The following is a 27,170-nucleotide window of genomic DNA, read 5'->3' as shown; positions in this document are numbered from 1 at the left end:
TTGATGGGCATGAAAGAGAGGTTGGGGTGTGGAGTCGGAAGGCAGTATTATCTTTGAGCTTCATTTGTAGATAACTATACAGAGTGGAAGCCAAAGAAATGCATGTATAGGTTCTCCAAAAGCCACGTGCGCTGAAATTCACAGCAGCACTTCCGTGGAGGCCCCAAAGATTGGCACCAGTGCCTTCCGCATGGAAGTGACCACACCCTGGGTACTCGCAGCAATACCGATGAGCCTCTCAAACGCAATACTGGAACAAGGAAGCCAGAGAAAAACGACACTGGGATGATTTCACTTAAAAGTACTAATCATGGTGAAAAAAAGAAAATCTCTGCTAAGAGAAGTCGACAAAAGAGGTGGGCTGGGGTGACCCATTTCGTAATCCAGGCGGCGGTTACAGGAGTCTCTATGACGGGATTCATTAAGCTCGGTACTCTTAGGCTTGGTATACTTGGCGAGTAAACGCGTGACAGGTCTAAAAGGAGCAGGGGGTGTAAGGTCTTGAGGTTTCCCCAAGGTTTTCCGCAGAGGAGGAGGGCTGTGGCAGCCCCGGACAAAGCAGGTGGGCAGGGAGGCGCGCGAAAAGCGTGTCTGTGGACTGAGATTGTCCTTAAGAGTCCTGACGCCTGGAGGAGAGTCCGGCTGTCCGAATCTCTCCAGGTGCGGCCCCGGCTCCGCCTCCGCGTCCCGCGTTGCTCAGCAACCGGTCTCCCAGGAGACTTGAGACGCTGAGCCCAAGGCCTGAGCGCGCGGGGGCGTGCCAAGACCCCAGGCCCCATGGCACAGAAACCGATCAGCACGGCTGCAGCCGAGCGCATGAACCTCGTGGCCCAGGATGAGATCTGGTAACGCCCGGGACTCGGTAACCCAATGGACTGGGCCGTTCCCACCTACAGTGTGCACACCTGGCGGCCTCAGTTTTCCCACCAAGTCCTGGAAGTGGTCGACTTCTGGGCTCTAGGAGCGTGTGCTGGAGGTGGTCAGGGCGCCTTGCAGAAAGGGGGAGTTGACGAAAGAGCCTTTCTCTTTCTCTTCTCCTTGGCGCACCACAAAGGCGTGAATCTGCAAAGATTTGCTTGTTGAAAGCCGACGGTTGAGTGCTTATTTTTAAGATTTACCCAATGTTTTTAAAAGCCTTAATATTTGTTCGGTTCGAAAGAGAGCACTTTACATTTACTCTTGCTTATCCTGGTTTTTTAACAAGAAGTTTTAAAGAATTAAATCCATTTTCTAAAAGATTCATATTCAGTAGACATCTATAATGGATGTTTCTATTTGCCTTTCTGTCCCATTGCTAGGTAATATACCATCTCTTTGAAGTTTTAACCAATAGGGAAAGTTACTAATTTAGATGCAAGTAAGTAAATACAGTATTAGTCACTCAGTAGCGTCCAACTTTTTGCAACCCCATGAACTGTAACCTGCCAGGCTCCTCTGTCCACAGAATTCTCCAAGCAAGAATACGGAACTGAGTAGCCATTTCCCTTCTCCAGGTGATATATAGCAACAACAAACCATCACTGCTAACCTCTTAAACTTCAGTTATCCTATTTTCATCTCTTAAGATTTTTACCATTTCCTTGAAAATCCTGTAATAGTCACTTCATATTTTTCTTTAAATTAGCTTGGTTCTACCTAATGAACTTCTTTTTATAGAAAACTTTATATCACTCTTGAAAATGCAAAGCCAGTATTATTTGCAATAAATACATGCTATTTTTTTAATATTTATTTTTATCTAAGTACCCACAGTAGGAAATATTATACTACCATAGCAAGGTCTGTTTCCTCTGCCTAGTATGCCCTTTTTTCTCTTTCCCCACCAAACAAACTCCTACTCATCCTTCAAGACCCAAATCAGATGGCCCATCCTTGGTGAACAGAGCCAGTTAAGCCCTTAGACTCTTCTGCCCCATGTCAAAGTGGCTAATGAGCACTTGATAGGTAACTATTCCAAATTGAAATGAGCTGTAAATGTAAAACACTAGATTTCAAAAACTTCGTGCCCCTAAAAAGTGACACCAAAATTAAGTTTACCTGTTTACTTTCACTTTTTAAAAAATGTGCCTCTCAGTTCAGTTCAGTTGCTCAGTCATTTCTGACTCATTGCGACCCCATGAACCACAGCACGCCAGGCCTCCCTGTCCATCGCAAGCTCCCGGAGTCCACCCAAACCCATGTCCATTGAGTTGGTGATGCCATCCAACCATCTCATCCTCTGTTGTTCCCTTCTCCTCCTTCCCTCAATCTTTCCCAGCATCAGGGTCTTTTCCAATAAGTCAACTCTTCGCATCAGGTGGCTAAAGTATTAGAGTTTCAGTTTCAACATCAGTCCCTCCAGTGAACACCCTGGACTGATCTCCTTTAGGATGGACTGGTTGGATCTCTTTGCAGTCCAAGGGACTCTCAAAGAGTCTTCTCCAACACCACAGTTCAAAAGCATCAATTCTTCAGGGCTCCAGCTTTCTTTATAGTCCAAGTCTCACATCCATACACGACCACTGGAAAAACCATAGCCTTGACTAGATGGACCTTTGTTGGCAAAGTAATGTCTCTGCTTTTTAATATGCTGTGTAGGTTGGTCATAACTTTCCTTCCAAGGAGCAAGCGTCTTTTAATTTCATGGCTGCAATCACCATCTGCAGTGATTTTGGAGCCCCCCCCCAAAATAAAGTCAGCCACTTTTCCCACTGTTTCCCCATCTATTTGCCATGAAGTGATGGGACTGGATGCCATGATCTTAGTTTATTTTCACTTTTTTAAAAATGTGGCTCTAGAACATTTTAAATACATATATGGCTTGTATGAGAAATATGAGACATATTTTTGTCTCATGTTGCAGTTTCTTTGGAAATAGACTCAGCTTTAGCTGCTCACTGATTCCTAAAATGTCGATCTTCACTCTTGCCATCTCCTGTTTGGCCACTTCCAATTTACCTTGATTCATGGACCTAACATTCCAGGTGCCTATGCAATATTGTTCTTTACAGCATCAGACTTTAGTTCCATCACCAGTCACATCCACAACTGGGCATTGTTTTTGCTTTGGCTCTGTCTCTTCATTCTTTCTGGAGTTATTTCTCCACTCTTCTCCAGTAACATATTGGGCACCTACTGACCTGGGGAGTTCATTTTTTAGTGTCCTATCTTTTTTGCCTTTTCATACTGTTCATGGGGTTCTCAAGAATCCTGAAGTGGTTTACCATTCCCTTCTCCAGTGGATCACATTTTGTCAGAACACTTCACCATGACCCATCCATCATGGGTGTCCCTACATGGCATGGCTCATAGTTTCATTGAGTTAAACAAGGCTGTGGTCCACATGATCAGTTTGACTAGTTTTCTGTGATTGTGGTTTTCATTCTGTCTTTCCTCTGAGGGATAAGGATAAGAGGCTTTTGAAAGTTTCCTGATGGGAGAGACTGACTGTGGGGAAAACTGGGTCTTGTTCAAATGGGCAGGGCCACGTTCATCCAAAAAAAGATATCCTTTTCATTATAGGGGACTGGAATGCAAAAATAGGAAATCAAGAGATACCTGGAGCAACAGGCAAATTTGGCCTTGGAGTACAAAATGAAGCAGGGCAAAGGCTAACAGAGTTTTGCTAAGAGAACACACTGGTCATAGCAAACACTCTCTTCCAACAACACATGTAGAGAAGACTCTACACATGGACATCATCTGATGGTCAATACCAAAATCAGATTGATTATATTCTTTGTAGCTGAAGATGGAGAAGCTCTATACAGTTAGCAAAAACAAGATCCAGAGCTGACTGTGGCTCAGATTGTGAACTCCTTATTACCAAATTCAGACTTAAATTGAAGAAAATAGGGAAAACCACTAGGCCATTCAGGTATGACCTAAATCAAATCCCTTACGATTATACAGTGGAAGTGACAAATAGACTCAAGGGATTAGATCTGATAGACAGAGTCCCTGAAGAACTGTGGACGGAGGTTCGTGACATTGTATAGGAGGCAGTAATCAAGACCATCTCCGAGAAAAAGAAATGCAGAAAGACAAAATGGTTGTCTGTGGAGGCCTTACAAATAGTGGAGAAAAGAAGAGAAGGGAAAGGCAAAGGAGAAAAGGAAAGATATACCCATTTGAATGCAGAGTGCCAAAGAATAGCAAGGAGAGATAAATAAGCCTTCCTCAGTGATCAATGCAAAGAAATAGAGCAAAACAATAGAATGCAAAAGACTAGAGATCTCTTCAAGAAAATTAGAGATACCAAGGGACAGAAGTGGTATGGACCTAACAGAAGAGAAGATATTAAGAAGAGGTGGCAAGAATACACAGAAGAACTATACAAAAAAGATCTTCATGACCCAGATAATCACTATGGTGTGATCACTCACCTAGAACCAGACATCCTGGAATGCAAAGTCAAGTGGGCCTTAGGAAGCATGACTACAAACAAAGTTAGTGGAGGTGATGGAATTCCAGTTGAGCTATTTCAAATCCTAAAAGATGATGCTGTGAAAATGTTACACTCATTATGCCAGCAAATTTGAAAAATTCAGCAGTGGCCATAGGACTGGAAAATGTCAGTTTTCATTCCAATCCCCAAAAAAGGCAATGCCAAAGAATATTCAAACTACTGCACAATTGCACTCATCTCACACGTTAGCGAAGTAATGCTCAAAATTCTCCAAGCCAGGCTTCAACGGTACATGAACCATGAATTTCCAAATGTTCACACTGGATTTAGAAAAGGCAAAGGAGCCAGAGATCAAATTGCCAACATCTGTTGGATCATTGAAAAAGCAAGAGAGTTCCTGAAAAACATCTACTTCTGCTTTATTGACTACACCAAAGCCTTTGACAATGTGGATCATAACAAACTGTGGAAAATTCTTAAAGAGATGGGAATACCAGATGACCTTACCTGCCTGCTGAGAAATCTGTATGCAGGTCAAGAAGCAACAGTTAGAACTGGACATGGAACAACAGACTGGTTCCAAACTGGCTGTATATTGTCACCCTGCTTATTTAACTTATATGCAGAGTACCTCATGCGAAATGCCAGGCTGGATGAAGCACAGTCTGGAATCAAGATTGCTGGGAGAAATATCAATAACCTCAGATAAGCAGATGATATCACCCTTATGGCAGAAAGTGAAGAACTAAAGAGCTTCTTGATGAAAGTGAAAGAGGAGAGTGAAAAATCTGGCTTAAAACTCAACATTCAGAAAACTAAGATCATGGCATCCAGTTCCATCACTTCATGGCAAATAGATGGGGAAACAATGGAAAAAGTGACAGACTTTATTTTGGAGGGGCTCCAAAATCACTGCAGATGGTGATTGCAGCCATGAAATTAAAAGACGCTTGCTCCTTCAAAGAAAAGCTATGGCCAACCTACACAGCATATTAAAAAACAGAGACATTACTTTGCCAACAAAGGTCCATCTAGTCAAAGCTATGGTTTTTCCAGTAGTCATGTATGGATGTGAGAGTTGGACCATAAATAAAGCTGAGCACTGAAGAATTGATGCTTTTGAATTGTGGTGTTGGAGAAGACTCTTGAGAGTCCTTTGAACTGCAAGGAGATCAAACCAGTCAATCCTAAAGGAAATCAGTCCTGAATATTCATTGGAAGGATTGATGCTAAAGCTTAAGCCCCAATACTTTGGCCACTGATGTGAAGAACTGACTCATTGGAAAAGACCCTGATGCTGGGAAAGAATGAATGCGGGAGGAGAAGGGGACGACAGAGGATGAGATGGTTGGATGGCATCTCAATGGATATGAGTTTGAGCAAGCTCCAAGTGTTGGTGATGGACAGAGAAGCCTGGCGTACTGCAGTCCATGGGGCTGCAAAGAATCGGACATGACTGAGTGATTTACTGAACTGATTTAGGTGCTCAGCCCCTGGGGAAATAGCTTGGGCCTCAGAAACTGTTGAGACATTAGAGGGGGCTTGGGGTGCAGACCCTGGTTTCAAAATAGGAAAGGAAACTTGAGAATCAAAATGAATAAATATTTAATCAGTTGTTTTAATCAGTTTTTTTGCAAAAGACACCTGCACTTCAACTGGAACTCACCTCAGCTCGTGGGTAGTTATGTATAAATTATATTATATGTGCAGCTAAAGCAGGGCCAGGGTTAGGGTGGGACAAACGAGGGGCCTGGGGTGCATGTTTAAGGAGGGCTCCATGTCAAGGTTATGCAGGTTCTGGCTCTGCCCTTGAAGGAACTGGGAATGGGTGCCTCCTTAAATTTTGCACCATAGTACCTCACCCTGCCCTGGTCCTTGCTCTGAAAACAAAGGAACTTTACTTGTACCTCCATCATGATTTGCCACTCCCCCATTACTGTAGGTCCAAGGGCCCCTAAAATAAGGGATCCAGTATCAAGATGACCCCTAGGGCAGAGGCAGCCCCAGTCTTGTCTGGTTGTGATGTACCATCCAATCAGCACCTCTGGTTCTGAGACATGTGTCTCCCTTTCATGAGTGACAATTCCCCAGAGACAGGGCCTTCCACTCCATCCCTGTCTTGGAATCATCACTCAGTCCACGTGCATCAATGAAGGTCAAATTCTCCCCAGGGCACCTTTTAGGGTTTGCTATGTTAACCCTTTTCAAATGTTGTACATCACTTAAGAACTTTTTTTTTCCTTCAGGAAATATCGCCTGAAGGCTGAAAATGAAGCACGGCAAAACTGGGCCCAGAACTGGGGATTTTTATCAACCCCCCTCGAGGAGGTAAATGTAGAGTTGATGACCCTGGAGGTTATAGACCCAATCATTTCCAAGAATAAATGGTTATGAAGTGTTTGATTTAAAGGAATAAATTTATAGAGCATGTTATAGATGAAGATGGCTGACACCTGAAAGTTCCTTTGATTTACAAATTTATTGAGCTTTTACTACATGCCAGGCACATTCTAGGTGCTTCATCCAAACCAGTTCATTGAATCCATAAGACAACACCTGTGCAGAGAAGGATGCTATTTGAGGCCCATTTTACAAATGAGGGATTTGAGCTCAAAAAAGTACAAAGTCACACAGCTAAGAAAGGCACCAAAGGGCGATGTTGGTCTGGTTGATTACAGGGCTACTCAACCTTGGACTTGCCATCTGTAAAATGGGGTGATAGTCCTCACTGCCTCGTTGAGTGACTGTAAGGTTCAGAGGGCAAGAGAGGAGAGGCCAAGTAAGTATCTACAGGATTATTAGGAAAATAACTCTTGGTATTTCCTACAACAGAAATGAGGGAAGGGACCAGAGATAATAAATAGGGAGTATTGGGGACGCCAGCAGAGACCTCTGACCCCAGCCAGAGGCACCATCATCAGCCCTGCTGAGGGCTCCCAGGCAAGACAGACTCAGCTACATTTTCTGATTATTCAAGAGAGTCTGGAAATTCAGATGCTTTAATGAAAATGTCTGAATCTAGAATAGTGGCTCCATTTATAAAACGACATATAAAGACCCACATATATGTGGGCTTGTGTGGGCTTCACCAGGATGGTGGCCAGCGGTTTGCAACTTTCCATGAGATCCCTAGGACACAACATGAGGAAATCGCATTTCTCTAGAGGGAGGCAGAATCACTCAAGGGCCGCATAATTCAAAATGTACTTGATTCAAAACAGTATAAACCCCCTTTGTAATTCACCCTGTCCCACTGGCTCTGAAATTATGCCATTCTTAATGAGCTTTCTTAATACTTGGAGAGTTACACAATTTGAAATTTTATGCATAAAATGAGTCCTTATTAATATGATATGCATAAAAGAATCTGTATTAATAGTCTTCATGTGTAATTAAATCAGGATTTTGAAGAGTTCGAAATTGCTTTAAAAATTAAAAGTGGGGGGTTGGGGGCTGTCCTCATAGTTTAGAGGTTGATCCTGAACCTTGCTGGCAGGTTTTTAGTTTGAGTCCATAACCTGTAACATGTTCTCACATTATGGTCGGGGCAGTAAATGGGCAGTCTGTGAGAGCCTGGGCCTGAGCTGGGCTGCCTGCAGGTCCCCACTCTGCCCCTTTCTAATATTGGCCTGAGTCCCGCCTTTGTAACCTGTGAAGAGTCTTGTTCTGGGGGGACTGTGAAAGGAAGCTCCCAAGGTCTCAGCCTATGGAGCCCCACCTCTGGGGACTGTGTTTCAGCTGATCAAGTGTGAAGAAGAACCAGCCACTCCAAAGCCCAAAATCGAGCTTCCTGAGCGGTTCCGCATCCGGCCGGTGACCCCAGTGGAGAAATACATCAAGGTTCGCAAAGTCTTTTTAAGTACTTGTTTTCCTAAGTAAGAAATTCACCCCACCGAAAATGGTGTTGCTTCAGGTGGGCCAAGCCTTGGGCACAGCTAAGGATACAGCAGTACCCAGGCCACAGGGACATGGGCTTCCAGTCCTTCCTAAGCCCACACGTGGGAGACACAGCAGGTTACTGGTCCCTGTATGTGCAGGACCTTGGAGTCTAGAGGAAGGAACTGGGATCTGAGCCTGATTTGCAGAAGGAAGCAGGGCCGTGGAATATTGAGAACTGCCTTCGTAAAAGGTCACTCTTGTTGCTGAGTGAGTGACCAGGTCATCCAGAGGGGAGAAGACGTTCCCACCAAAGACCAGTCAGATGTGAACGTGGGGTAGATGCCTCTAGAAGTTTCTGAGCTCTGTATGTCCCTGGTCTCCTCTCATGGGAAAAGTGAAAGTGTTAGTGGCTTAGTTGTATCTGACTCTTTGTGATCCCATGAACTGTAGCCTGCCAAGCTCCTCTATCCATAAGATTCTCCAGTCAAGAATACTGGAGGAGGTACCCATTTCCTCCTTCAGGGGATCTTCCCAACCCAGGTCTCCTGCCTTGCAGGCAGATTCTTTATGGTATGAGCCACCAAGAAAGCCCTTCTCATGGGTCTGTCACTTTAATCCTGGGTTCTGCTCTCCATCCAGCTATGGAGCAGGCACTCTGTGTCCCAGTGTGGGGAGGGGATGAAAACTCAGGATGAAGGAGGCCAGGGATGGGTGAGCTCAATTCTGGGTTTTCTTTCTCTGACACCCTCAGGGTCAGATGGGATGGCTAGCTTGTTTGAATTAGGCGCTCAGTGGGTGCAACCTATTAGCTGGATGAATGAAAGAATGCATTCCACTGAGCTATTGAGAGGGTTCCTCTACTGATTACACAGCAAGAGAGACTTGCTGATTTTTCTAGAAATGCAGCAAAATATAAATCATAAATTAAAATATCCATATTTATACACTGACCCATGGTTAGCATTTTGGGAAGTTCTTCCAGATGACTTCTACACCTCCATGTACCACCAATAAATGCTAGCTCATATTCTTTTATTATTGCCCTTTAGTTGCTCCCCATACTGAGTGCTTTACATGGTTATCTTATTTCCACAACATCCCTGGAGAATGGATATAATTGCCATCAAACCCATTTTGCAGATGAGGAAACCGAAGCTGACAAAGACTGAACAACTTTTCCAAGGTCAAGTGTGTCTGATTTCAGAGCCCTGCTCTTAAGTGCTATTCTCAGCTACTCCTTCAACACACACACACACACACACACACACACACGCACAAACTCATACACACATGCATATATACATATTTAAAAATAAAATTCCATAGACTGCTTTATAATCTTTTTTCATTCAACAGTATATCCTATTTATCTTTCCATGCAGTTACCCATAGTATTCTGAATCATTAATATATTAATGACTGCATTTTCCTCAATTGTATGGATTGACCATAATTTATATAACCCTTCCCTTAACCCTGGATGGGCTTCCCTGGTGGCTCAGCTGGTAACGAATCTGCCCGCAATGCAGGAGACCCGGTTTCACGCTCTGGGTCAGGAAGATCCCCTGGAGAAGGGAAGGGCTACCCACTCCGGTAATCTTGCCTGGGAAATCCCATTGACAGAGGAGCCTGGTGTCTCTAGTTCAAGGGGTCACAAAGAGTCGGACACAACTGAGCAGCTAACATACACAGTTTATACCATATCTTACACATTTTATACCTCGTTTTTCTCTTAGCAGTTTATCTTCCAAGTCATTCCATCTCAGAACCCTCAGCTGCCTCCGTCTTTTACACTGTTGTGTAGTTTTCCGTGGTATGGAGGGGCCGTGACGGAATGGGTCTTCAGGGGATGGACATGTAGGCTGTGTCCAGGCACGTCTGTGACACATAGGGCTGCAGTCAGTCTCCCACGCTAATCTTGGTACGTGCACGTGCAGGTATTAGGATGTCTTAGGGTAAATGCTGAGGGCTGGATTGTCAAGTTAAAGTGTGTTTGCGTTTTCCTTTTTCATAGATAGCAGTAATGTTGCCCTTCACAGGTTCTCCCTCTAGACCCTTGCTGACGGTGGTGTCTTCATCTCTCTGCCAGTCTGATGGGTGAAGTGTGAGCTCCCGGGGTGGATTCTGACTGCATTTCTCTTACAAGCTGGACTTGAAAGCTAGTCTGTGTGCCTGACAGCCAGTCTGGACCAGCATTGTAGAGAACTTGCTGGCTGGAGGAAACTGGCCCCACCAGCATCTGTTCATGACCCTCCCTGCGTGGGGCCTCTCAGGAGATTAATGTTAATAGTTCATCAAGAACATATGTTAAGGGGCTTCATCCACCAGTGGCAGCTGGCCCACCAGGACTGTCCCCTCTCGCCACCGCCTCACTCAAAGATCCTTTGAGCTAAGCGTGAACTCATAACCCCAAGCATATTAAACCTCTTCATCTCAGTTCTTCTGCTTGAACGAATATTCCTCACTGCTGTCTTGGTTCAAATCCCCTGATAAGAGCAGAACAGAAGGTTATTTCAAATAGAAAGGCAAAACCTGCATAAGCATTCACCCTCATTTTCCAAAAATTTTTCAGATTTCAAGGAATTGAAACATGAAATTGTGTTTTTTTCATTTCAGATAGAATCCCATTTCCTTTTTGGTTTTTAATTAAAATCAATTTTTTTCACTCCTGTGTTATCTATGGTTTGGTGTGTGCGTCAATGTGTGTGTGTTTACACACGTATCATAAAGCCTTCTAATCAAACCTGGAAGGTCTATAACTGCCAGGATACCATCTGACAATATTGCCATATATTTTATAAAGAGCACTATAAATTGTGGCTTCCCTGGTGCCTCAGTGGTAGTGAACCTGCCTGCAAATGCAGGAGACACAGGAGACACAGGTTTGATTCCTGGGTCGCCGATCCCCTGGAGAAGGAAATGGCAACCCACTCCAGTATTCTTGCCTGGAGAATCCCATGGACAGAGGAGCCTGGCGGGCTACAGTCCATAGGGTCATAAAGAGTCAGACATGACTTAGCAACTGAACAACAATTATGAATTATAATATTCTATATGTCTGCACCTTGCTTTTGTTTCTCTTTTTTTGCTCTCTTACCAAATAAAAGTTATTTTACTGGCGGTCATGAATTAAATATGGTAAACATTACAAGATAAAAAGCCATGTTTGATGATAGATCGTTACTTTCAAGGAACATGTGATCTCTGAGTCCAGCGGGTTGGAGCATGTGTACATTCAGTGAAGCTTACTTAGGGACACTGGCTCTTCTTTTTGTCTTTTCTGATTTTTTTCTTTGTTTTATTGAGCTATAATTGACATACATCACTGAGTAAGTATAAAATACACAGCATCAGAAGTTGACTTACATATATTATGATATGATGATCATACTTGGATTAGTAAAGATCCATCATCTCATACAGATACAAAATTTAAGAACTAGAAAAACCTTCCTCCTTGTGATGAGAATTCTTAGGATTTATTCTCTTAATTGTAACTGTTTTTGTATATAACGTAGCGCAGCATTCATTATATTTATCATGTTCTACATTACATCCCTAGTATTTTTTATCTTATAACTCGAAGCTTGTACCTTTTGACCACCTTCATCCTATCCCCTTCCTCTCCAGCCTTTCCTCTGGTAACCTCAAAACTGATCTCTTTTCCTATGAGTTTGTTTTAGAAGTATAATTGACCTACAACGCTGTTAGTTTCTGTTATACAGCATAGTGATTCAGTGTTTCTAAACATTTCACAATGATCACAAGTCTAGTTATGATCTGTCACCATACAAAGATATTACATAATTACTGACTATATTCTCCACACTGTACGTTTCATTCCATGACTCATTTATTTTGTAGCTGGAAGTCTGTACCTCTTAATCTCCCTCACCTATTTCTCTCCTCCTCCACCTCCCCTCTGGCAACTATCTGTGTGTTCTCTGTTTCTGTGACTGTTTCTGTTGGACATTTGTTTTTTAGAGTCCATATGTAAGTGAAATCATGCAGTGCTTGTCTTTCTCTGTCTGACTTATTTCACTGCTAAGAATTTTTCTAGGCCCACCTATGTAGTCACCAGTGGGAAGATTTCGTTAATTTTATTGCTGAGTAATATCCCATTGTGTGTACAGACCACATCTTTATTCATTCATCTATTGATGGCACTTAGGTTGCTTCCTTATCTTGGCTATTGTAAATAATGGTTCAGTTAACATTTATTGTTGTTCAGTCTCTAAGTCATGGCCAACTTTATGTGACCCCATGAACTGCAGCACACCAGGCTCCCCTGTCCTCCACTATATCTCAGAGTTTGCTCAAACTCATGTCCATTGAGTCGGTGATGCCCTCCAACCATCTCATCCTCTGTCAGCCCCTTCTCCTCCTGCCCTCAATCTTTCCCAGAATCAGGGTCTTTTCCAATGAGTCGGCCCTTCGCATCAGGTGGTCAAATGAATATTCAGGGTTGATTTCCTTTAGGATTGACTGATTTGATCTCCTTGCTGTCCAGGGGACTCTCAAGAGTCTTCTCCAGCACCATAGTTCGAAAGCATCAACACTTTGGTGCTCACTCAGCCTTCTTTAACATGTTCAGTTAACATAGAGTTGCATATATCTTTTTGAATTAGTGCTTTCATTTACTTTAGATAAATATCCAGGAGTGGAATTGTTAGATCCTATGATAGTTCTATTTTTACTTTTCTGACAAACTGTTTTCCACAGTGATTGCACCAGTTTACATCGCACCGACAGTGCATGAGGGTTCCCTTTCCTCTACATCATTGCCAACACGTTACTTGTCCTTTTGATGATGGCCACTCTGACAAGTGTTATGTTTAGTGACACTGAACATTTTCATGTGACTGTTAACTGCCTGTATATCTTCCGTGGGAAAATGTCTACTCGGGTGCTCTGCCTACCTTTCAATCAAGTTGTTTGTTTCTGTGATGCTGAGTTATATGAGTTCTTTGTACATTTTGGATATTAACCCTTAATCAGATACATTTGCAAATATCTTCCCCCGTTCAGTAGGCAGCCTTTTTGTCCTACTGATAGTTTCCATTTAGTTTGATGTGGTACCCACTTGTTTATGTTCCCTTTGCCTTAGGAGACATATCCAAAAAATTATTGCTAAGACCAACATCAAAAAGTGTGCTGCCAATATTTTCTTCTAGAAGTTTTATTATTTCAGATCTTAGTTTTAAGTCTCTGATCCATTTGAGTTCACTTCTGTGCGTGATGCAAGAAGTGGACCAGTTTGCTTCTTTTGCAGGTTGCTGTTGTTTTGCCGCCAAGTCATCTCTGACTCTTGTGACCCCATGGACTGTAGCCCACTGGCTCCTCTGTCCATGGGATTATCCAGGCAAGAGTACTGAAGTGTGGGTTGCCATTTCCTCCTCCAGGGGATCTTCCCCACCTAAGGATCGAACCTGTGTCTCCTCCATTGCAGACAGATTGTTTACCCACTGAGCCACTGGGTAACTGTCCAGTTTTCCCAGCTCCATGTATCCCAGAGGATGTCTTTCCCCCACTATATATCCTGCCTCCTTTCAGGTGGATTAAGGGCCCATAGAAGTGCAAGTTCATTTCTGGGCTCTCTGTTCTATTCCATTGACCAATGTGTCTGTTGGTGGCCTCTACCAGGGTTCTTTCTGTCTTTTCCACACCAGGTCTTGCACACCCATCCTGGTGCCTCTGTAGACGCACCTCCTGTGGCTGTGGCCCAAGGCAACTCACCCTCTGCCTTTCTATTGCAGGTGCTCCCCTCCCCCCCAGTCCCGAAGACAACGCAGGGCTTCATCGGCTGGCGGTCCGGGGTGCCGGGCCTGAACAAGTGTCTGGAGCACGACTATGAGATCAGAAGCTGCAAAGGGGCATATGCCAAGGAGCTAAACTGGCCGAAACAAGGCATACACTGAGTCCAGCTGGAGACCCTAGCCCCTGGGGAAGGAAGGGCAGACCGCCAGTCCCAGTGCCCATGCCCAGGAAAGGACAAGCTCCGGGCCTCCCCCCGAGGACAGAGTTCCCCCCAACACGTGTTCATGGGATGTTGTTGCAAAGAACACAAAACAGCCTTTAGACATTTTCATCAGTTCTTCCCTTCTGGAACATTCTTGTAATGCATTCATTCTTGGCTAATGCAATGAATAAGGCAAAATAGACTCTGAATTTTTTTTCATACCTTGGGAAAATTTAAGGATGGCTTTAAAAGACACAATGTGATCTCATTTTTAAATATTTGTCTAAACCCTTATTGTCGCCTTCCATCCCCTTTCTCTTAACCATCCTTGTTAAGATGAGGTGGTTGGCCAGGTGTTTCTGTACCCCAGCACCCCTGGGCCTGCTTTTCAGGAGGGAAAACGTGCTCTGAGGACCCCCCCACAGTCATTCCCCAGGATATCGGCAATATGTCAACAGCTTTAAAGCAGAAACAAGCACAGTATTAGCAGGGAGCACAGATTTCCAGGAAGGATGTGTTTCCCAGTGCCCCCTAAAAACCTCATCCTGACCTGGTCCGCCCGCCACCCACCTACCCACCCACCCACTACAGCAAAGACAGCAGTTGAGCTGGCCAATGTCCTTCCCCTGGGGACCTTTAACATCCATCCTGTGGTCAGCATTTGAGTTTGCTCCAGTTCCTACAAAGGGTGTGGACGTGGGGAGTGGGGCGTCCAGTTGGTGCAAGAAGACCAAGAGGAGCAACCAGCAGGCCCTTCGGCCCCACCAGCTGGACCCCAGGGAGCCAGACAGGGGAGAGTTTACACGTGACCTGTGGAGGCAGGTTTGTGTTTCATTTCTGAGCAGCAGAGGGTGGTGTCTCCTTCAGCCCCGGGGTGAGCAGGGCAGGGGCAGCCAGGTCAGCTACCTGCCCTCCATGACGTCACGCTCCTTCCTCCCTTTGGTGGTTCCAGAGTCACTCTTCATGGGGTGGCTTCCTCCCTCTGTTTGCTTGACCGAGGGGGGCTGCAGGCACTTGTACCTGGTGGAATCCACCTGCGAGGCCCACCCATCCACACCGCTCCTGCTCACCTTCCTGTCCAGGTGTGGTGGGTGTGCTTTACCAGTCCAAGAATCCCTATCTAGAACCTTCCCCTGACCATAGTGTGCTATGCCTCAACTAGCACACTTCTAAAGGGGATCTGTGACTCTGGGGCACCCATTGCTACGGGGAGAGGATTCTTGCTGAGCCTGGGCCACCATCCCCCGCAAGTTCTGGGCTCAGTGTCGGAACCCCACAGGCCCTGGGGGAGAATTGCTCTCGTTCAGGCCATGGTTCTCTAAAAAGTCTGCAAGATGTTCCCTGAGGGATCGGTCTCCCTACTGCCCCGGAGATGGGGGCTGGGGCCTGACTTGCAGACAGCTGCAGAGCCAGCCGATCAGGCACTGAGAAGAGAGGCATAACACAGAGACTCCTCCCAGCCATCTCATTGGTTCTCTGCCCCCCAAGGCTTGCCTCCAAACCAGAGAAGGAAACTCAGGCTCTCACAGGCTGCCTGGCCTGGAAGAGCCAGAACACAAGAGAATCAGCCCTTCAAGAAGACTCGTCATTCCCTCTGAGCATGGTGCCCACCCCTATTGCCTACCACATGGATCACAAGGACCACAGCCACCAGGAAATCCCTCGGTCATCATGCTGACATCCCAAGGACCACACACATAAAGGAGAGATGCCACAGCTCTTCAGGTCCTGAGAAAAAGAGGACCAAGGTATTACAGGATGAACTGTGTACCCCCCAAGAAAGATCTGTCGTAGTTCTAACCTCCAGCACCTGTGAATGTGACCTGATTTAGAAACAGGGTCATTGCACAGGGAATTAGTTAAATTAGGATGAAGTCATACTGGAGCTGGGGCAGGGGAGACTTAATCCAATATGACTGGTGTCCTTGTAAGAGACACAGGGAGGAGACGGCCAGGTGGAGACACAGACACATGGGGAAGAAGTCGTGTGATGAGGCAGAAATCAGAGTGATGTATCCACAAGCTTCCCTGGTGGCTTGATGGTAAAGAATCTGCTTGCCAATGCAGGAGATGTAGGTTCAATCTCTAGGTCAGGGAGATTCCCTAGAGGAGGAAATGGCAACCCATTCCAGTATTCTTGCTGGATTATCCCCTGGACGGAGGAGCCTGGTGGGCTAGAGTTCATGGGATTGCAAAGAGTCAGACACAACTGAGTGACTAAACAGCAGCGATCTATAAGCCAAGGATGCTGAGAATCGCCAGCAAATCACCAGAAGCTGGGAATAGACAAGGCAGGATTCCACCCTGCAGACTGCAGAGGGACCACAGCCCCGCTGACACCTGGATTGCCCTGGGAGAGGACCAACTCCTGTAGCTTAAGTCACCCGGCTTATGGTCCTTGGTTACAGCCATGCCAGAGCCAAGCGGAGTCTGAAGCAGATTTCACTGCCTCCTCTCCCTGCTCAGAAAACACTCTCTTCTGAGCATTTGTCTTTAACTAGTCTTGATCCAGGCTGTGTTCACATGAGACCAGGTCATGTGGCTCATTCACCTCCAAAGATGTCTCCAATCATCCAGATGTTGAGCCCGATGTAGACTAAACACCAGGATGCTCAGCCAAGTCCTCCCTGCTTAAATCCTAATGTTTTGGCATCTCGGTCATTGCTGCAGGCAAGGCATCTACCCTTGAAGAAACCCACGTCCCTTGTTGTGATCAGATGCCGCCGCAGTGGAGCGGAGCAGCCAGACTCTTCTGTCTGCCAGCTTTGTCTCAACCCCACCAGGATCGCATTCCCGTCTGACTGCTGTGCATGACGCAGCACACCCCTGCGGCCCAGACATGATCCTGATTTTTCTTTTTGTTCTAATTTCTGATCATAAAATGAATCTGAGCGCCATCTTCCATGACAGTTTGTCAACAAAATTGCCTAGCAAAAAGGATGGGCTCCCTTTGGTCTAGACCCCAATTCAATATATCCGGTTTGACTCTTCTGAAACTTTTTTTTTTTTTTTTGCTTTGCTGAGTCTTTGTTGCTTTACACAGACTTCTCTAGCTGTGGGCTTCCCTGGTGGCTCAGAGAGTGGAGAATGTACCCGCAGCATGGGAGACCTGGATTTGATCCCTGAGTGGAAAGATCCCCTGGAGAAGGGAATGGCTACCCACTCCAGGATTCTTGCCTGGAGAATTCCACGGACAGAGGAGCCTGGCGGGGAACAGTCCATGGGGTCTCAGAGTCAGACACAACTGAGCAACTTTCGCTCCTTCACTCCTCTCTAGTTGTGGCGAACAGGGGCTGTTTTCATTGCAGTGTGTGGGGTTTCATTGTGGCTTCTCTTGTTTCAGAGCACAGACTATAAGGCACGTGGGCTTCAGTAGTTGTGGCCTATGGGTTCAGTTGCCCTGCAGCAAGTGAGATCCTCCCAGACTAGGGATTGAACATGTGCCCCCTGTATTAGCAGACAGATTCTTATCCATCCTTCTTCTTCTGAAGGGACGGCCTTCTGAAACCTTAATTCTCACTTTAATTCATTGGTCTGTGTTAATCAGTAGCCAGGCTGTGGGGAGGCTGGTCAGTACTGTCAAAGGAAGTGACCTGGAGGAGCAGAGCGGGTCATGCCATGGCCGAACAGCTGAACCTTCAGAAAGACCAGAAGTCTGGGTTCTAAAGGTTTTCAGGGCTCTCCTGGCCCTGGTGCCCACTGTGCACCGGCAGGGGAAATGGGCACATCCATACTTAGATCTGGTGGACTTCAGTTCTTTGAGGAAATAAAAATTCAAGAGATTCAGATCAACCCTGTGTGCTGTTGGTGGGAATGTACATTGACATTCACTATAGGAAGCAGCCATGAAGATTCCTCTAAAAGTCTGAAATAGAACTGTCATAAGATCCAGCAGTTCCACGTTTGGCCATTTATCTGAAGGATGTGAAATCTCTATCTGGAAGAGATATCTGCGCCTCTGTGTTCACTGTAGCATTTTGCACAGGATCTAGGTTTGGAAACAACTGAAGGGCCCATCGGATGAATGGGTAAGAAAGTGTGGTATGTGTGTATACAACAAAACGTTATTCACCATCAAAAAGAAAGGAAATCCTGCATTTGCAACAACACAGATAGACAGAGAACATGATGCTAACTCAGAGAGAGAAAGACAAATACTGTACGATTTCACCTACGTGGAATCTTAAAAAAAAAAAAAAAAACTCAGTCTCTTAGATACAGAGCACAGATTGATGGTTGTCAGACGTGGGGGTGGTGAAAATGGGTGAAGGAGGTCAAAAGGTACAAACTTCCAGTTATAAGGTAAATGAATCCTGAGTATGTAATGTACAGCATGGTGACTATAAACTCTAAGATTTCTTTAAAGAGAGGGAGAGACTCAAATCAAAATCTGAAGACACACATCCTCCAGACAATGAGAACATAAATACACTTAAATTTCCAGAAGACTATTTAATGCTTTTTGTTACTTAACTTAGATAATGCTTACTCCAAGTTTATGTCCATGTGTTTAACGCCCCATAAAACTACTTCTACTTAAAACGTTGATGTATAGATTCTTTTTTATCCTTTTATGCTGGTCAATACCCAAGTAGTTAGGTTTTATAAACTAACTAAAATCTCAGGAAACTCAGTTGGTGGGATTTTTTTCCTACCTCCAGTATTATATTCACCAACTAACCACAGCTATGTTTTATTTGAAAAATAAAAATGAGACAACATTTCTGCCCATCTCAATTGACACTGCCCGGAGCCTCCCCATCCCAATCCCCTGGATTCAGACGACCTGAGTAATTTGGTTGGTACTTGTGGGCTTGTAATGGAGCAGAAATGTCCAGTCAAAGGATATTTGAGAATGGGAGTGGACAGCATCGAGGAGTCCATCACCCTGGACCGTCTCAAACTTGACATTTAATCTATGGAAATCAACCTCCTTGTGGGTGTCTAAATGACCTCATAAATGTCACCACATTTCCAAGGTCAAGACAAGGCTGGCAAACCTGGCTACAAGATGCTGAAATACATCACAGCAATGACCATCCAGACGGCCTCAGTCTAAATGAGCAACCTCGGAAATGAAGCAAAACATAATCGGGCCGAGGACTCGGAATGGATGCTGTCACAAGCACAGCTCATCCAAGACAAATTAGAAACTCTGATGCTTGGGTTTCAAGAAAATGACATGATCAAAAGAAGTAAAGGTAGTGGAAAACACATCTCTTGCTCTTATGTGTTCAAACACACCCGAGTACCCACCCAGTGGACCACAGCATCCACAGTATGGGACCAGGTGTGTCTGAGAATTTAGAGCTTTGTAGATTTTAGATCATGCATATATTATGTATTATATAACCCTTCTACTAAGGTCTGGGGCTTCCCTGATGGCTTAGATAGTAAAGAATCCATCTGCAAAGTGGGAGACCCAAGTTTGATCCCTGGTTTGGGAAGATCCCCTGGAGAAAAGAATGACAGCCCACTCCAGTATTTTTGCCTGGAGAATAACATGGACTGTGGAGCCTGGTGGGCTCACAAAGAGTTAGACATGACTGAGTGACTAACTTTCACTTTCACTTTCTGGTACGATCTAGGGCAGCTCCACCAAATGAAATCCATTTGTATTTTTGTTGTAAAATGTATGAATGCTCAGATCGAAAGGAATCAAGACTCTAAGGATTCTTGGTTCAGATTTTGCTACCAAATGAACTTTGCTGTCAAATGAGTATTTCTGGACCTGGAAGTGTTTTGGAGTTTGGAATTGGTAAGTCATCTGTCTTGGACATAAAAGATTGTCACCACTTCCCAGATGAGGTTACAACAGGCTGTGACTCCAGCCCAGTCATGTTCTCCTCTCCTTCTCCCTCCTATTTCTCTCAATCTCTCTCTCTCTTTCTCCGATGAGGCCAGCTACCATATCATGAGATGCCTGGTGGAGATGCTCGCATGACAAGAAAGTGAGGGAAGCCATAGTCCAACAGCTCATACGGCCTTAACCCTACGGCCCACGAGGAGCTGAGTCCTGCCAGCAATCCCATGAGCAAGCCTGGACCCAATCCTTCCCTCTGGAGCCTTGTGATGGCCACAGCCTGCGAGAGACCCTGACCCAGAGGACCCAGATAGGCTGTACCCAGGCTCCTGACCCCCAGAAGCTGGGAGGTCACAAATGGTGTTTTAAATCACTCAGTTTGAGGGTACTTTGTTACACGGCAGCAGATAACACCATTTGTGTGGTTTTTGGAAATAACTCATCAATAAAAGCTGTTTCCTCTGCTTAAAAAAAAATGACTTGGTCATGTTGGTGTATGACAGAAACCAACACAATATTGTAAAGCAATTATCCTGCAAAAAATACAGAAAAAAATGACTTGGAGCAAAAGTGACATAAAAAGGAAGAAGTTATTGAGACACACTACAACATGGAAGAACTTTACAAACATGATGCAAGTGAAAAGAGCCAAACACAGAAAAGAGCCAATCCCATTTGTACAAAACGTCCAGATTAGGCAAATAAACAGAGACAGAAAGTAGAGCTGCGGCTACCGGGGTCTGGAGGAAGGGGGCTTGAGGACTGCCAGCTAATGGGTACAGGGTTTCCTTTCGGGGCAATAAAGAAGCTTTGGGACTAGACAAAGGCAATGATTGTACAACATGGTGGATACATGAAACAACACTGAGCTATACTCTCTAAAATGGTTCTTTTTACGTAATGTGAATTCAGCTTAATTTTTCTTAAATGGCTGAAAGTTATGTTAAGTTGTCAATTCTGGGTGACGTGCGTGAAATTACTCTTTTATATATATTTTTATATACCCGACAAATATAACACGGAGACATATATTTCCCATGGCAGAGGGCAAGCGGAGCACAACCAGCCCTCAAGCCATCAGTATGCCTCGTCAGATTTCAGTCATTCGTGGCGGCCATGTGGTCAGTACCTCTGTTGGCCATCTCTGCCCCATCTTTCCCAGCCTCAGGAAAACAGTTCTGGTGGGATCAGAGATAAAAATAAATCTGCAGGATGCTGGGCCAAAGAAGCCAGATACAGAAGAGAACGTGCTGTATGATTCCATTTATATAAAGTGCAAAAACAGACAAACCGGATGGATGCTGAGAGAAGTCAGCATAGCATCTCTTCAGGGCTAGGACAGACAACGGGGAGGGGGTGGTCACAACCCAGGTCTCAGTCTGGATGCCAGTGACACAGGCATGTTCTGTTGGTGAAAACACATCGGGCTTGGCACTTTGATGCATGCGCATTCCTATCAGACGCCTCTGTCCATGGGATTCTCCAGGCAAAAATACTGGAGTGGATATCCATTCCCTTCTCCAGGGGATCTTCCCAACCCAGGGATCAAACATAGGTCTCCCAAACTGCAGGCAGATTCTTTACTATCTGAGCCACCAGGGAAGCGTGTATTACGATAGACTTCAGTATTAAAAAGTTTAAAAGTAAATAATAAATGCATAAATCCACTGGGTACATTTAATTTCCTGCCAAACTTTTGAAACCCTGGCCAGGGGCTTGGCTTCAGGTGGCAAGTCCCAAATGGGCAGGTTTGTGGCTCCAGCCCTCCAGGCCCTGGGATGTTGTTCAGATGCCATTTAAGGAAATCAACACTCAGGAGGTGGATGGAAAATGCTTCTCTCTTGTGCAAACAGGAGTGTGCTTTATCCCCTGCTCAGGGTCCTCTCTGCACTGGATCTTAGCCAGAAGGCCAAGAAGGGCAGAGTCCCCTCCGGAGATCAAGAGCTAAGTGCCTGCAATTTATCATTTCAGCCCCGCCCAGCACAGGGAGCGGAGGGTCCAAACCCAGTCTCACAGACCCTGAGATGTGCAATATGAAGCGACGGACTGGGACATTACCAGCCCAGACCAAACTGTTCCTGGGCTTAGTTAGGAAAATAAACGTGGTCTCACAGAGGGCAAACATGTCTCTAATTTCTTCGGAAAGAATTCAAATGCACAGGACTGTTACTAAGTCCTTGGAGAAGCTGCTGCCCCCCACCTCCCTGCCTGAGGCTTGCAGGCACCTAGAAGGGAGCCCACAAAAGGCTATGAAAGGCCAGTGACTGGCCCCCCTTTCAGATGCCCCCTGCCAATCCCAAGTGAGGCCTAGCATGTCTGACCCTGTGAAGAGATCTTACCACTTCAGCCCAGGCCCTGTCAGCATGGCGGGGGGGGGGGGGGGGGTGACATGCAGGGTGGGTGCCCTCAGGGTTGGGGGAGAGGTAATTATCAGGTTCCCCCTGGAGGCCCCGCACACACGCACACTCACACACCAGGTGGGCAGCTCCCACAAAGCAGGGCGGGGAGCCTGCCGATTCCTAGACTCTCCAGATGCTCACAACCCACGCTCTGCTCCAATCCCCACGGAGCACCTCAAATCCCCAACCCTGGGCTGGCAGAGCGGGGGGCGTCCGTTCACCCTGTTGGTATCAGCCAGTCTGCCTCCTACGAAGAGGCACCTCCTGCTTCCTGGCGACAGTGGGGGCCTGACATTTAACACTGAGGGTGTCTCTGAACCGGGCCTCGACAAACAGCAGTCGCTTCTGAATCCACTCCTCCGAAAGGTCACCAGCCAGACACCCACAGAAAATCCAGCCGCCACTGCCACCCATCTGGGGGCCCCTGCCCCCCATCGTCTTTCTCCACCTCCGTCTCCTCCCCCACCTGTCTGGCTTGTAGAGCCCGGCACAGGCGAGGGCACCAGCCACGGCGCCCCTGTGCCAGGATCATCACCCTCTTGACTTCTGCCCTCCCCTCCACCCACAGCCTCTGGAGGCGACAGGAAAAGATGCTTGTGCCCTCTCCTGGGGACCAGGGAGCCCCTGGGGTCAGAGAGGGGGGGCTTCCCTACCAGGCTCTTTTCCTTCACCTGGAGATGCTGGGGCCCCTGGGCCAGGTGATGGCCCCACGCCCTGAGGAGGAAATTGTTCATGAAAACACAGCAAGTGCAGATCCCTGCTGCTTTCTCCCTTCGCCACAGAAACGGAGAGCAGCTGTCACAAGCCCAGCTCCATTCCAGCAGTCTGTGAGCCTCAGCCACTGGGCCACACAGTTCAAAGCGCGGGCCCCAGGGCTGGGAGGCTGGATTGCGACCCCCACCATTCCCCCATCCGGCTTTCCTGGTGGCTCAGTCAGTAACAAATCTGCCTGCAAGGAGAATCGCATGGACACAGGCGCCTGGCAGGATACAGCCCATGGGGTCGCAAGACTCAGACACGACTTAGCGATTAAACCACCACCATCTCCTCCGTCATGCTTCAGGGGGAGGGAGGGACAGAAGTCATCCAAGACAAGGCATCACAGCCAGCCCCCCACCCACAAGGGGGAGGAAAGTTCTTCTCCCAGACGTGGGCCAGGACAGCTGAATATAAGGGATCAGCTGCTTTTCCTGGGGAGAGAAATCCAAAGGCTCCTTCCATGATCAGCACACATTTTTTGTTTTCCTTCGATGAGAAAATGGAACCAAATCCTGGCTGCAGCTGACTACTCTGCCTCCCTACCCTCCAGCCACCCTGGGACACCTCCGGGCCGAGTGCTCACCACATTCATTTGTTCTTCCTTTCTTCATTCATCAGCACGTACTTGGCTGAGCACCTGCTCTGTGCCAGGCTGTGCTGAGCCAGGCTGGGTGTCCCAGCCCCTTGGGGCTGATGGCCTCGTGAAGATGTCACCCCAACAGCCACAGACCCAGAGGGAGAACTGGCCAGCTGGGACAAGGGCTTTGAGGCACCTGAGAAGGTCACAGTGATGCAGGGACTTTGGCCAGGAGAGAGGGACTGGGGCAGAGGGAGGGGGTGGAAGTGGGTCTCAGGTGGGTGCTCCAGAGAGACGGGGGCTTGCACGCCACCCCTGCCTGCACCCGTGCCAGCACCCGGGCCAGCTCCCATTCCCACTGCTCAGAGGCTGGCCATGGAGCCCTCACCTGCGGGCCCAGAGTCCGCATCCAGCAGGTGCAGGAGGCCTGCTCCTTGGCAGCTGGCTCTAGGCAAGAGCTTGGCATCTCTGTTCCCCAGTTTCCCAATCCAAGGCTGCAGAGGTGGGGGTAGAGTTGCAGTGTCTCAAACAGCCAGGTCTGCTGACCCTGAACTCTTGCTTCGGAGGATATCATGCTCTCTCTGTGGACCTCAAAGTCTCTGATTGGCCCACAGGGAATTTACCAACTCTGGAAATGTTGGCTTTTTGTGCTGACCATGCTGGAGCACCAACTGAGGGGGGTGTCAGACAACCGGAGGGGGCACCTTCCCCTAGAGGTCGGGAGCTGCCTCTGGGGCCAGATTCTGGTGCTAGAATCCTGATCTGCTCCTTTGTGCTGTATGACCTTTGGCAAATTATTTAACTCCTTTGGGCCTCCATCTTGCTGAGAAATGGGAATAATAGTAATAGTAATACCTACTTATGGGGTTACTGTGGAAAGTAAAAGGATTAATAACATGTGATCAGCACAGTATGCCAGTAACTATTGGGCCCTTGAGGGGGTGACTCTTCAGAGGGGGGCAATGCACTCTGCCCTTTGGAGCGGACAGCGGGCAGGCACTGATCAACCTGATCCAACCCCTCAGCCATCCACTTGCCTTCATCCCAGAAACCACTTTTGACCAAGCATCCTGCTAAGAGCTCATTTTAGCTACATTTTCTCAGTTAATATATCTCTAAATGTGCTCTCATCTGAAAGTCTTAATTTTTTATGGTTTTCTTTTCAAACTATGAGAAGCGATGCATACTCATCTATGGTAAAAAAGAAAGAAAAAAAAGAAAGTAAATGCAGAAAAAATGCAGAAAGAGGAACAAAAATCCCTTCACTGCAGTTGGCACAGAGTAGGGGTGGAATCCTCCCTCTCCAGGTGTGACTCTCGGAGCCTAGAACGTATCCCAGCCTCCCACAGACACACACAATTCCCGAGACATCACGCTTCCTAGAGCCATCCAAAGTGACGGTCCTGGAGCATCCATTCATTCTTCACACCTGGAAAACCTCCACCTGCCATTGCTTCACTCTCTGGTTCATGCGGCTAGCTAAGGCCATCACACCTGGGTCTGTATCCTGTGACACTGGGACCTGGGACCTTTCCTCATCCATAAAATGGAGCTGCTGAAGGAACCAATAAGGCAAACTCTGCAGAGCCCTTGACACAGCTCCTGGCATACAGTAAGTGCTCAATAAACAGCACCAATAATGTCATTGCTGGTGGCCATATGATGGGACAGAGGCAGTGTTATCAAGGCCAACCACCACCAGGGGGGTCCCACTCAAGCCCACCTGAAAACTAGTTGGGGGGGGGGCACCCAGCATCCACTGCTCATCACATCTGCAGACAGAGAGCTGGGCGTTCATCCTCCACCCCCTCCGTCTTGGCTGGGGGCTGCTCTGGGGGGGCATGAACTCCTCGGCAGTTGGTGAGTGCTGAGAGGGAGTGGACAGGACACCCAGCTGGAACCACTGGGACGTCTCCCAGGACACCCGGCCCCACTAAGCTTGGGCAGCCTGCACATCTCCGAAGAGGGGCTTACAGTAGTGACCACCTCTTGGGGCTGCTGTGCGGTCAGGGAAAGAAGAGTCTGGCACATAGTCAGCATTCATACTTGTTTTGTCTGTCTGAACGTGTAGATTTCTTTTCAGTTCAAATCCAAGGTGGAAAACGCTGCTCACCAAAACAGAACTCAAAAGAGGTTCCTACCTTTCACCATCCTTACCTGGGAGAGGGAATGTCGGCAAGGGATTAAAGAGCAGCCTTGTCGGGTGCTGTCACTGGGGGCTGTTTGCAACAAGAAGGAAAAGTAGTAAAAGTGGGAAAGGAAAAAAAAAAAAAAAAACGCCCCCAGGTCTCAGGCTGGGAATGCACGTGCACATGCCGCCCCCTTCTGGGAAGATATGGAGTTGCAAGAACAGGGGGAAGGCTGCCAGGGTCCCTGAGGAGCGAAGCTGCCGAGCTGAGGTCCCAAGCACCTACCCTGCGGGGCTCTGGGGCCTCTTTAGGGCCACCTAACGCTTTAAAGAGGAGAGGGAGTCCAGGCTCGATGCATGAGACAGGGTGCTCGGGGCTGGTGCACTGGGATGACCCAGAGGCATGGGATGGGGAGGGAGGTGGGAGGGGGTGTTCAGGATGGGGAACACATGTACACCCGTGGCGGTTTCATGTCAATGTATGGCAAAACCACTACAATATTGTAAAGTAATTAGCCTACAATTAAAATAAATGAATTCATTAAAAAAAAGAGAGAGGGAGGGACTGACTGGCTGGGGAGCACTGACGGGAGGGATCCTGGCAAAGGATCGCCCCAAATCAGAAACGAGTATAAGTGGTACTTGGGTTGAACAGGCCTGGCCAATGGGTCCCCAGAAATGCTAACCTCCATCCTTTCGTGGTATCTGGCCTCTGGGAGCTGCTCCCCCAAGGCCACGAGTGGGGCAAATGGGGTGCAAATTTTAATGAGACATCCCCAAAACACAGTGTTCAAGATAAATACTATTTTAAAATTTCAAAATTTCCATAATGAAAAAGAACCTGGAAATTTTTAAATGAAAACAGAATTGGTATTTCTGATTTTTCCCTTTGCTTCAGGCACCAATGTGGCTCAGCACAACCTTGTTACTTCTTTCTGTTTAAGGCTTTGATATTTTGTTCATCATGGATTTTTGCATCAATTTTGATTTTTTGCAAATTGCGTGAAAATAGCATATATCTTGTTTACTGCTTCTGGCATCTCCTTGAATTTTGCCCCAGAGGTGAACATGGCACTTGGCTTACCCTATTCCTGGCCCTGCCTGGCTCCCCCAGAATTCCTGGGCCCTGTGGCCCCTGTCCTTGGGCCCTGCAAGCAGGCAGACCTGGTGGAGTCCCATGTGGTTTCTTATCATCTGGGCCACTTGGGGTAAACGGCTCAACCACTCTGATCCTCAGCTTCCCCATCTGTTACAGAGGATCACAGGCTGTTGGGAGGAT

At 46.8% G+C, this 27,170-nt stretch overlaps 1 protein-coding gene across 1 annotated transcript; it reads left to right on the top strand.

Moving 5' to 3' along the window:
* The first annotated feature begins 720 nt into the window (after positions 1–720).
* On the top strand, positions 721–14,427 carry CIMIP1 (ciliary microtubule inner protein 1). The gene is made up of 4 exons (XM_020905130.2): positions 721–845; positions 6,634–6,715; positions 8,126–8,227; positions 14,023–14,427. Exons 1-4 carry the CDS (start codon positions 778–780, stop codon positions 14,182–14,184), a joined length of 414 nt encoding a protein of 137 aa, XP_020760789.2. The 5' UTR covers positions 721–777; the 3' UTR covers positions 14,185–14,427.
* The last annotated feature ends 12,743 nt before the right edge of the window (positions 14,428–27,170 follow it).

Source organism: Odocoileus virginianus, chromosome 9, assembly GCF_023699985.2.
Source record: "Odocoileus virginianus isolate 20LAN1187 ecotype Illinois chromosome 9, Ovbor_1.2, whole genome shotgun sequence".
Taxonomy (NCBI): Eukaryota; Metazoa; Chordata; class Mammalia; order Artiodactyla; family Cervidae; genus Odocoileus; species Odocoileus virginianus.
The sequence above is the reverse complement of the archived record's forward strand: the minus strand, read 5'-3'. Positions and strand labels throughout refer to the sequence as shown.